We start from the raw sequence: 12795 nt of genomic DNA, 5'->3' as shown, positions 1-12795 counted from the left end.
CCACAAGCTCCAGATTTTGCTGCACTTGTCACTATAGTTTTGTCTAGTCGTGGTTAACTTTAGCGTATAAAAAACGAGCCCCGTGTAGGCAATATAGAGGATCTTACTTTGACGCGTGAGACAATAAAAAACTAATTTTTCTTTTTTTTTTGTTAGCCCAAAAATGAATGAAGATTTGATCCCATTTTGAGACTTTATCCATTTGTATTGGCATATCTATATCTAAAGATTCTTTTCAACCACGTTAAAAGATTAATACAAGTATACAACATTGTTTTCTCATAAACTAGAGTTAAATTCATATTTTTGATGTTATTTTAATAATAGTTAAGCACATAAAAATAAAGTATCGCAAAAGAGGTATTTTGTTTATTCATATTGATGAAAATCATAGAATGTATTACTATTAGGATTATGTATAAACACAAGAAACCACTTAATTACTACAGAATTTTTGTATCAATTGCACGAAGAAAGACTGAATAATTTATAGGAAATTTATATATATATCGTTGGGTAACTTTGTAAAAGCCAAAAGGGATTGTACTTTTGTTGTTAAGGGTGTAAAGTTTTAGCCAATGTGTCACAACAATAAGTAGGAGAACGAAACTATACTCATTCACCAACTTCAAATGTATTACAATCATTGTTGTCGTTACCAAATTTTCTTTTTCTATAATTCATTATAAAATATATATATCCACCAACCTAACAATTTATTATTTAAAAGTTTTAAGAAACTAATAAATTCCCTTATCTTCTTCTTTTCTCTTCTCTTTAGTCCATCATTCACAGTTCCACTATAATCTCTTTTGCTCTTCTTTGTGACAAGTCATGCCTAAGCAATGATCATATTTGTTATGAGAAAGGTTCATATACATGCACTCTTTTCTCCACTTTCTTTGTATTTTATAATTCTTATTTCCTTAAGAAAACATATTATACACTTTATGGTATAAAAGGCATTCATGGTTTTTTATTCAACCAAAAAAAAAATATCACTTTTCTACATTATTTTTCCAAAATATAATTAAAGTCATGTTTCATACGCATAATTTTTTTATAATTAGGATAATGTAACGGTTGTGGCCTTAATTTACGTAACTTTTGATAGATTTATAATTGTAATCGATGTTTAACTAGCGTCAGCAGCATATATATTAATTTCGATCATGAATTTGATCGGGGAAAAAAACTAATGTTATACTGTGATAACCAAAAGTACAAAATGTCGATCTTTCTTTATGAAAAGATGGTTTGGTGAAGGTAGTTACCACTTGTCTATCAATCCCATTCACGCGTGGTCCATTGTCTTAAACTTCATACACATACAAATACATAATTCACAACAGGACCGGTCATATGAGCACAGCCTTATGAAGAAGCCACCGCAGCCTCCAATTTATGGGGTCCTATATAAATATACTCTACATATTTGTTTCTTTACTAATAAAAGTAAGATTACAGGTTACGGCCACGTGTCTTTTTTGGATTTAAGGATTAGTCCACTTACAATCTTAACACTCAAATGTATGAAAATACTGGTTAAGGACAACAAACGCTACTAATAAAAAAAAACATGTTTAAAATATATTGAAATTATACATTGAAAAAGACAAGATAATGAAATTTACTTGACTAAAAAATATAATTTATTTCCAAATTTTAGATTTGCTTAAAAATATCGTATTATGACAAAAATATTTGTTATCTGTTACGTCAAGGTCAATCATCATATTTAATTGAAAATTTTAACATATTACAAAATATCATTTTACTATCAACAACAGACAACTTTTAGTACTTAATTGTTTTTGTTAAACCTTTTTTGGAAATTAATTGTTGTACAAACATATTCAAAACTAGGACATATGATTCTAGCTATATGCATTACAACAACAAAAAAATCCTAAATTTTGCAGTTGTTATCTATAAGAACATATTAGTTCTGACATGCAAATTAGTGATCTTAAGAACTTTCATCTTTTGAGTTTTCAGCTAATACACATATTAAGCTACCAATACCATATATTTAAACATATTTTTAACAACCACAAATTTGTTATTTTGAATATTTTTAAAAGACACCATTTTCTTTTTTATTTCGTGTAGCGACCTGCATATGTCACCATCGAGACAGACATGTGTTAAAGAAAAAAAGACACACATGTGTCCTCACCACTGTATGTAATATGTACGTAAGTATAGCTAATATGCATAAGTGTAGTGCGGACTGATACATGCGTGGGTCGGTGTATTTTCGTACTTTATGAAATATTTTTGATTAATCATATGATCACTTATGAAAATTATACCAAAACGACTATCTTTGAGTTTTACAGATCCGATTTTGGATAATCATTAGATGAAAAATTGATCCTACCTGAAATTATTTCCTACTCTTAATTTGTTCATAATTTAATTTTATAATAACGGACCAATCTAATTATATTGGGGAACATATATATGAATCGAATTAGCATATTCCTAGTATATAGTTTGGTAATTACATCTTTGTATCTAGGTCTAATCATTTGTATACTAGGAATATGCTAATTACATAGTAAGTCCATATATTCCTCAATAAATTAAAACAGCTTTAACCAGGTTCGGAATAAAATGTTAAAACGTTAATTAACGTGAACCATATAATCTTGGTTCCTTTTGAGTTCGGTATAGATTGGCAGCATCGTCTAAAAACATGATTATTATTCTTATTGCATATTTGCAGTGTGATTACAGATTTTTAGAAGGAACAACAAAAAACACGAAACATATATATGAAATGTAAGAAAACGAGTATAGACAAGTATGTGTCATAAGATAATAATCCAAAATGTATTTGCCACTCTTTTACCTTTTACATTCTTTTGTATCACATTATAGATCAAATTAAACCTTGTTAGTGACAGATCAACAGTATATTAATGCTAACCGCTAGAATATGAAAGTTCATATTTAAGTTTGTTGGAAAGAAAAGTATATTTATGCAGTGAGTGTAGGAGTTGATATCGATGGAGTGAGATTGAGAATATTAGGTAGGTGGAGTTTATTAATAAATCCTAAGAGATTTCAATCATGATTGTATTGTGACGTTGTTTTGTCGAAGTCTATCATATATAGCAATGGATTCATCACCATGACGCCATCATTGTATCATCATTTAGTATTTTCCACTTTTATCCGAATAATTTTACGTATCTATAAGCAAATTCCAACATTTTTTCTGTGTATAAGTGGAACTAAAGGTTGTTAAAAATGGGACTAATTAGGTAGTTAGTATATAAGTAGCCAAGAAAAATAAAAAGTTTTTTTGGATAAATCGTAAAAGCTTAAGATTTAAGAATTTCCATTATATAATCGTAAAAAGTTAAATGAAGCTGTTGATCTAATGGTTTTAGATTTTGGGCATAATTAATTTAAATTTGGAATGAAATTTAAGTAATATCAATTGGTATATATTAGGTTAAACTGTAATGGTGTTTTATACTGTATTATATTTTTCCTATGAAAATATTTCATCAGTGAATGAAAAAACAGAGAAACGAATGTCCACAGTTGCAATCTTTATTACATGTATTGTACATAATAATCCACTAAACTGCAACACCAAGGCCAAACCCAAATCCCCCACTTTAAGAACAAAGAAAAAAATCTACTTAAAAAAACATCAAGAAAAAACTGAAAGCTAGAGGAGATCAAATGTCCATGAATCTTGATCTAACACCATTCTTGAACATCCATTACCATTACCAACAAAACCATCATCATGGTCATTCATAAACATATCCAAGCTGCCCAAATCATTGATGTCCCACAAGTTTATCGTATCAACAGTGTTGTTGAACTTGCCGTCTTTGCTATTATTATCCCCCGACGAAAGCCACTTGAGGTCAAGAATCTCCATTTCATCAAAAAACTTGGAGAACTCATCACCCGGTACTACTGCTGATATACAAGACGAGGTAGAAGAGGAAGAGGAAGAAGGAGAAGTAAATTTACTAGTGTTGATATTGACGTTATCATCATTAGAATGATGATGATGAGAAGAAGAGATGTCGATCAAGATCTCATGTGGATTGAGCAATGGGACTTCATCAATGCAAAACCCATCACTAGAAACTGATGTGTTGTTCTTCTCCAAATCTTGCTCTTGTTCGCCTTTGGTTTGTTGATCTTCTTGATCTTGTTTTGGGTTCTTGTCATCATGAGGCCCGAAGCTTTTCTTGCTCCCTTGAGCTTGTTGTAAAGCTTCATGTTCCGAGAGAGGCTTATGGGTCAAAGGGTCAATACCCATCTTCCTTAGCTTTTTCTTTATGTGTGTATTCCAATGGTTCTTTATTTCATTATCAGTTCTTCCTGGTAGATGAGAGGCAATCTTTGACCATCTGCACACAAAAAAAAAAATTAAAGATTCAAAATCATACAAGCTAAAAAAATTTAACTAAAGATTTCGACTGTTCAGTCATTTTCATCAGACCAACTAAATTAAACTACTCGGTTTAAAAATATACGACTAAATAAATATGTGCAAGGTTATTTTTTGCCATGCGAAAGAAGAGATAAAGTTTGAGTTTTAGTGACTTTTGTGTTTCTCACATAACTTAAAAATATTGTAATCTAATATGGTCATAACTTTATATATAACTTATATTATGAGTTAGTTAGAATGTCATAGTTAAGGTAAGTAAATTGTTTGTAGAAATAATTGTTTTCAAGAGAAAGAGAATGAACCTATTGCCAAGTTGGGCATGGAGATCAATGACCATTTGTTCTTCATATTCTGATAAAAGGCCTCTTTTTAAATCAGGTCTTAAATAATTTATCCATCTTAATCTGCAGCTTTTGCCACACCTCAATAGTCCTGCATTTAGTTTATCAACCAATAAAAGTGATTAAATTAACGATCAAATTAATTGAAACTTAAACTATACAATTAAAATTGATTGGAAACCAAATAATAGCGTGTGAGGACCACGAAATTAAACACTGATTGTTTCAGCCAAACACTATGATTAACAATCTAATCATATGTTTTGAGTTTTTGAAGTCCGGACCATTCCAAAAAGTAAGGTAAAATTTATATGATTTTGCGTTGAAAATATTTATAAAATTAAAATTATATATGTTTAATATATATGATAACTAATGAACAAAAAAAAGGTAAATAAAATAGTAATCAGTAGGAGTGAGATTTTTTTTTTTTTTTTTTTTTGTCAACAATCAGTAGGAGTGAGATTATAACTGAAAAATCGGAAACTTGAAATAAACTTTTTTCAAAAGTGTCAAGAAATTAACTTTTTGGAAAAACAAAGAAAGTGGTATAGTTTTCGTCGGTATAAGAGAAAGGGTAAAGAAAAAGTGTTTGGTAAAACTGAAAATTTTGAACATTAACTATCCAAACAGTGTCGTTTTGAAGTTTAGAGAAAGAGTAAGAATAAACCAGAAAGCTTGGGAAGAGCTCTCCAACAGCAATGGCCATTGGTGAGGATGAAGTTGATGAGCTTCTTGTCTTCTTCAATAGTCCATGGCCCTTTCTTTAACCCTACTTTATCACAACATGGTTGCCTCCCCATCACTGTCTCTCTCTAAATATATCTACTTTATAGAGAGCTATGTTTAATTTTTTTTTTTTTTTTTTTTTTTTTTGAACAAAAGAGAGCTATGTTTAAATAAGTTACCTAATATACTTATAATGTTGTATTTCCAAGACTAAAGAAGCTACACAACAACCTATATATAGAGAGTGAGAGATGTCAAAACCATGTTTGTGGTTCGGGGACCTACATTTCTTCTCGTATCTTCTTTTAATTATAAATCTATCCAACCTCTTAATTAATTATTATTATTATCCAACCTCTTAATTAATTATTATTATTATCCAACCTCTTAATTTATATTTTCCATATTGTCATAAGATATTTTTATCGAAAATTAAATCATATATGATCGGATTTGTATCTACATAACATATTAATTGAAAACCCAGTAAATTGAAAAATGGCCGATACATAAGTATTTAAGATGATGCAATTAACTATGGATGCAATTTGTATAATTCTTTTATTAAAAGTCGTCCAATTTCTGTCTATACCTTAGAGAGAAAGAAAATAAAACACACACATTTATTTGAAAGTCAAATAATTTTCTTGCAACATTTTCGTGTCACTATTATTGGAGTGAAATTAAAACAAATAATATGAGATGTTATTTGTCATAATGGTATAAGAGAAACACCTCATCAGCCAATGTTGTCTTCTTCGCTTACTCAAATCTCATAATTGAAAAAATAAGAGTTCAGTTTTTCTCAAACAAGAAGAAATTACTTTTGTAATTAAGTATAATGTGATTGGCCGGCTTTTGTTAGCACTAAGTGGGTGGGTTTTGTATTGTTTGCTCGTTATTGTTGGTGGTGTGCCAACACAAACTTACGATACCCATGACGTCATCATAGTGTTACGTTTCCCAAAATATTAATCTTTCGATTGGTAAAGTTTAGGATCACGGAATAAAATAATGTAAAATGGAATGACATCATTGAGAAGCCCAAAATTATTCAAGTGCTAAGTTCGTAGAAATATATTTTATTATTCTTATTGTTAATTCTTGTAAAATTACAAGATGCATAAATGGTGTTTCCAAATTTTTTGATAAATATTAAAACCCAGTTAATTTTATATATTTTTGATAAATTTTGGACGATATCGCTGGGGGCTTCTATTGATTTCGATTTCTATACAAAAAAAATACGATATATATTTATTATTGAAAAAAAGAAAAACAAATAAGTGTCAACCATTGCAACAACTTGGGTCTTATTATCAGTAAAATGGTCCAGTTCAACAAAATGGCCAACATTTACAAAATGGCCCATAAATAAATTTAATATAGTTGGACCGGCCTGAAACTTAACTTACATATAAAACTCCAAGAAACTTAATATAGACTGATAGACATATAGTTGCTTTGTTTATTCAAAAAAAAAAAAAAAGACATATAGTTTGCTTTATTTTTCTTTTAAAAGAAAAGAGATATGGAAACTCAAAGGTAAGACAAAACCGATATGGAAAGAGATAAATAAACCTGACAACAACAATATGTCAAGAAATTTTCAATTGATACTATGTAAATCAATTGATGTTACATGAAATTAGTAGAGATCGTTAATTACAGTTTCTAGAGTGTTCTACAGAGTCATATTTATATGATTGTGATCTCATCTTTGTAAGGTAAGTGAAACAGAGAGTAATAATACAAAAGTTTCATCTTTGTATCTTCTTTCTTTGGCGCCTTTCTCTTTTACAGGTACAGAGGAGCTGTTCTCTGTCTTGTTCTGCTTTTGACTAATGGGCTTCACGTCTGGGCCTTTCACTTCTTGTGTTGATGGGTTTGTTTGGTAGCTCAAGCCTCAATCGATCGAACTTACAGCAGATTTTGAGTGAGTCGGGCCAGATCTTGAGTTCAAACGTTGCAAATAGACTCTACTTTGATTTTGGGCCCGAAAAGATGTATGTGTTTTGATCCGTAATTTCTCAAGACATTTGGAAAAAAAAAAAACAATTACTTTGCCTTATTGTTTTCTTTTTGTGGTTGTCAACAAATTTTATCAGTTTGTATTGTTGGCATAATCATTGGCATTGGAGGAGAAACCGCGTCCAATACTGCCTTAGTGAGGTTCCCATGTTCTATACCCTGTCGGTCTCAAACAAACTTATCATATTTTTCTCACAAACTAGTAATATAATTTATAAATCTCACGAGAAAATATTTCTCCAAACATAACTATTTTTATCCACATATATGCATCTTATTTATATGTTGATGCAATAAACTAAAATATTAATTTATTGGAAGCCCCTTTTTATTTCATGGACAACAATACTACTCAGTCTGCTGTCTACTCTACAAGCATTTTTCTTTATTCGATGAATGAGTAGCATAAATTGACGTTACAAAGTTTTTAAATGGTTTTTCTTATGTCATGCAATCTTTTTTTTCTTTTCGTGATATACTTTTTCCCACTTTCCATTCATATATTGAGAAATCTTTATGTAATTTAAATTTATATTTGCCGTGTGAGAATTGTTTTGTGATATTACTTAGCGTTTGCGTATTACCAATCATATTACACACTATCCGTTTTTAATAAGTTTAACTAATATTTTATATTTATGTCATCTTAAGTTTATAACCAAGTTGATGTTTGTTTCTTCATTCACATGCATACTCCTCTTAAAATGTTTAAAACAACTATGTCCACTGAAGTAGCGGAAGCTTTAAGGATAGAACTAGAGATCCGTTGATTCCTCGGAATACCGGAAAACTAGGGTTTCTCGGATCTGTTGATTCCTCGGAATACCAGAAACGAGAGAACGTGAGGAATTCGTTGATTCTCTGCGAATACCGAATCCTACGTCTTCTTATAATCGTTGAGATCTCTCGAGATATACCGAAAACAAGGATTAGAGAATACTCTTCTCTGAAAAGCTAAAAGCTCTTTAATTTTATTAATCAATCAACTGTCTACAAAAGGAGGCCTTAATGGCTTATTTATAATAAAACATAAGAAAACCCTAGAATATTCTAGAAACACTAAAAGATAAAGACTAAAATAAATAATATAATTAAAATATAAATAAATGGGAATTATCATAATTCTACGCTGCATCAGGTCTCGCCGGCCAAGAAAAGATTCGTCCTCGAATCTTGTAACTGCGCTGCATCAGCTCTCGCCGGCCAAGAAAGATTCGACCTCGAATCTTCAGCAGGGTTTTCAGCATTGGAGATCTTGGAAGATTCAGCTTTATCTCCATCTTTTGATTCTGTCCAATTTTTGCACGAACTGGATCTGACCCGAAATTTGCACGAATCTGATTTGACCCAGAATTTGCACGAATCAGATATGACCCGAAAATTGCACAGATCAGATCTTCAATGATTTCTGCAGGAAACCCGAATTTTGCACAGATCTGACTACGCCCGGATTTTGCACGAAGAGTATCTTGCCTGAATTCTGCACAGATTTTCTCGAACGCACCATCGCTGAACACAAAATCGACATGATCAATAACTAAGACATCATCATCTTCATAGATATCGTAGATAGGATCACCGTAGATTTCTCTGTAACCATCTTCAAACAAACTTTCTTCTGCAAAGGGATAAAAGTTACCACTCAACATGATCACCATAATCGTTCTTCGATTGAGAAATCAAAGAGACGCAGCTCTGATACCAACTGAAGTAGCGGAAGCTTTAAGGATAGAACTAGAGATCCGTTGATTCCTCGGAATACCGGAAAACTAGGGTTTCTCGGATCTATTGATTCCTCGGAATACCAGAAATGAGAGAACGTGAGGAATTCGTTGATTCTCCGCGAATACCGAATCCTACGTCTTCTTATAATCGTTGAGATCTCTTGAGATCTACCGAAAACAAGGATTAGAGAATACTCTTCTCTGAAAAGCTAAAAGCTCTTTAATTTTATTAATCAATCAACTGTCTACAAAAGGAGGCCTTAATGGCTTATTTATAATAAAACATAAGAAAACCCTAGAATATTCTAGAAACACTAAAAGATAAAGACTAAAATAAATAATATAATTAAAATATAAATAAATGGGAATTATCCTAATTCTACGCTGCATCAGGTCTCGCCGGCCAAGAAAGATTCGTCCTCGAATCTTGTAACTGCGCTGCATCAGCTCTCGCCGGCCAAGAAAGATTCGACCTCGAATCTTCAGCAGGGTTTTCAGCATTGGAGATCTTGGAAGATTCAGCTTTATCTCCATCTTTTGATTCTGCCCAATTTTTGCACGAACTGGATTTGACCCAAAATTTGCACGAATCTGATTTGACCCAGAATTGCACGAATCAGATATGACCCGAAAATTGCACAGATCAAATCTGTTGGTGTCGGATCCCGCACCAGAAGTACGAGACCAACCAAAGATTGCCACGTAGTCAAGATAATAGGCCTATAAAGAATGAAGCCCATCGGACCCAGGAGTCGAAGGGACGGTCGAAGTGGTTGTCACCACTTCGACCATCCGAAGTGATTACATTACGACATGAGTTCGATGAAGAAGGCATGGGTAAGATGGTTCAAGGATATTTGGGCCAGAAAGGCGAGGCCCGCGAAGGTCAGAGTCAACTCAAATTCAAACGTTGAGCATTAAAGTCGAAGAATCAAAACGGACACATTTAAGAGGGAATAATTGTACTTAATTATTCATTTTAATGACAATTCTCTATGTATAAATATAAAGGCCAATGGCCATGTAAAGGGGGACTTCCTCTCAAGAGAGAAAAATAATAGAGCAATTTTCGTATCAATTTATAAGTTTTTATATATTCATTTTTGTCCCTCAAGAATAAACTTTCCCACTTAACAAAAATACTTGAGTGTGTGAATCCGACATCCACATTTTGGCGCCGCCTGTGGGGAAATCAGGATTCTTGAGTGGTCAGATTTCTTCTTTTCTACATTTCCGAGATAAGCGACAATGTCCGGAGGAGACGCCGTTGAGACATCATTGGCCGAAACCCTCAAAGCTATGCAGCAAACCATGTTGGACATATCACAAAAGTTCTCGGATGTGGAGAAGGCCGTCGATACGTTGCAAACATCCCATGTATCTCTTAGTCAAAATTTCAATAATATACAAACTCGTGTTCGCTCTTTAAGTGCAGGAAACCCGGTGGGAACCCGAAGAGGGATATTCAACTCGCCAAGTTCCGCTGCACGAAATGAAACCAGCGGACAAACAACTCCCGGTGCTACTAATAATGTAGCTCAGACGTCGGAAGAAGAGACGCAGCTCGGGGATGAAGAACAACTTGCAGCTCAGTACGAGCAGGAGAACCTCGACCAGTTCGAGACCATGAGGAAAGTTAGCCAGGAATTAAAAGAAATGAAATCAAAATTTCATCAGGCTACAAGTTCGGAGCCAGACATCAATCGAGTCATTGAAGAAGCTAGGCGAACCCCTTTTATCCCGCGAATTGCAAGTTTGAGGATCAAAGATTCCCGGAAGCTCAAGTTGGACCCTTACAGCGGATTGGAGGATCCAAAAAGCTATCTTGCAGCCTTTCTGATCGCTGCAGGAAGAGTCGAGTTGGATGAAGCTGAAGAGGACGCAGGCTATTGCAAGCTGTTTTCGGAAAATCTATGTGGCCAAGCTCTAATGTGGTTCACCCAATTAGAGCCGGGTTCGATCAGCAATTTCGACGAACTATCAGCCGTATTCTTAAAACAATATTCTATCCTTATGGATAAAAGCGTCTCGGATGCCGATCTTTGGAACTTAACGCAAGGATCTAATGAGTCACTCCGAGTTTTCATCACCAAATTCAAAGGAGTGCTGTCAAAACTCCCAAGAATATCCCAGCAATCGGCTTTATCCGCCCTACGGAAAGGATTGCGACATGATTCAAGGTTTAAAGAAGACTTAATACTTCATAAACCAGACACAATTCATGATGCACTCTTCCGCGCAAACAATTGGATGGAGGTAGAAGACGAAAAAGAAAGTTTTGCCAAACGGAATAAACAAGAAAAGCCGGCAATCACCGTCCCTACCAAGAAGTTCGAGCCTAAAGAGAGCAAAGGACCAAGGAAGTTTGGGTCGCAACCCTTCAACAATTCCGTCGGGAAGCAATTCCAAGGAAAAGGAAGATCAAACACTTGGGTCCGTGATGAAAGTCTATATTGCGACATTCATAAAGTAACCGGACATTTAACCAAGGATTGCAGCGTTCTTAAAAAGCACCTCGCAGAGCTTTGGGCTAGTGGTGATCTTTCTAAATTCGATATAAAAGATTTTGTGAAGGAATACCACGAAGCAAAGGAAAACTCCAAAGATCAAGATTCCAAAAGACCAAGGTTATCCAACGAGGAAGAACCAAGAAGTTCGAAGGGGAGGATCAATGTGATTCTAGGAGGTTCCAGATTTTGCGGAGATTCAATAAGTTCCATCAAAAAACATAGACGAAATGTCTTACTCAAAGCAAGCTTGAGTGAAGAAATTGATTTTCAAGGTGCTTCAATATCATTTAACGAAGAAGAAACGCGGCATCTCGAAAGACCGCATGACGATGCTCTAGTCATTACTCTTGACGTCGCAAACTTCGAAGTATCAAGGATCCTTATAGATACAGGCAGTTCGGTCGACTTGATCTTTTTAAGTACTCTAGAAAAAATGGGAATCAGCCGAGGTGACATAGTAGGACCCCCATCTCCGTTAGTTGCATTCACAAGCGAGTCAGCCATGTCTCTCGGAACAATCAAGCTACCGGTCCTTGCCAAGAAGGTATCGAAGATCGTGGACTTCGTTGTCTTCGATAAGCCCGCTGCTTACAACATCATCCTCGGGACTCCCTGGATTTATCGGATGAAAGCAGTCCCCTCTACATATCATCAATGTATCAAATTTCCAACATCAAATGGGGTGGAAACAATTCGGGGAGATCAAGAAGCTTCACAGACTTGTTACTTAGCTAGCCACCGTATGAAGATTCAATAGCAATTAACGAAGCCCGCAAAAGAAGGACTAAAAACAAAGTTTCCTAGTGGGCAGAAGAAAGCGGATGTAGTAGTCGAAGTGGTACTGGAAGAAGACAAGCCGGACCGGAAAATTAGAATTGGAGCAACTTTGACTGGCCAAATAAAAGAAGCTTTGATCGAATTCTTAAGGAAAAACAAAGCATCATTTGCATGGTCAGCAGCGGACATGCCGGGCATAAATCCGAGTATAATTTGTCATGAACTAAACGTAGATCCAAGCTTCAAACCGG

At 34.0% G+C, this 12795-nt stretch overlaps 1 protein-coding gene across 1 annotated transcript; it reads right to left on the bottom strand.

The window, feature by feature from the left end:
* Positions 1 to 3537: 3537 nt before the first annotated feature.
* LOC9309854 (protein ODORANT1) lies at positions 3538 to 5812 on the bottom strand. The gene is made up of 3 exons (XM_002871680.2): positions 5444 to 5812; positions 4735 to 4864; positions 3538 to 4388 (listed from the first exon to the last, which is right to left on the bottom strand). Exons 1-3 carry the CDS (start codon positions 5574 to 5576, stop codon positions 3689 to 3691), a joined length of 963 nt encoding a protein of 320 aa, XP_002871726.1. The 5' UTR covers positions 5577 to 5812; the 3' UTR covers positions 3538 to 3688.
* Between the last annotated feature and the right edge of the window lie 6983 nt (positions 5813 to 12795).

The sequence above is a fragment of the Arabidopsis lyrata genome, assembly GCF_000004255.2.
Source record: "Arabidopsis lyrata subsp. lyrata unplaced genomic scaffold ARALYscaffold_6, whole genome shotgun sequence".
Classification (NCBI taxonomy): domain Eukaryota; kingdom Viridiplantae; phylum Streptophyta; class Magnoliopsida; order Brassicales; family Brassicaceae; genus Arabidopsis; species Arabidopsis lyrata.
The sequence above is the reverse complement of the archived record's forward strand: the minus strand, read 5'-3'. Positions and strand labels throughout refer to the sequence as shown.

Coding starts and splice junctions, on each gene's coding strand:
- LOC9309854 (XM_002871680.2), bottom strand. CDS start 5,576: ATGGGGAGGCAACCATGTTGTGATAAAGTAGGGTTAAAGAAAGGGCCA. Junction 4,865..5,443: donor AGCTCTTCCCAAGCTTTCTG/GTTTATTCTTAC, acceptor AACTAAATGCAG/GACTATTGAGGTGTGGCAAA. Junction 4,389..4,734: donor CATGCCCAACTTGGCAATAG/GTTCATTCTCTT, acceptor TTTTGTGTGCAG/ATGGTCAAAGATTGCCTCTC.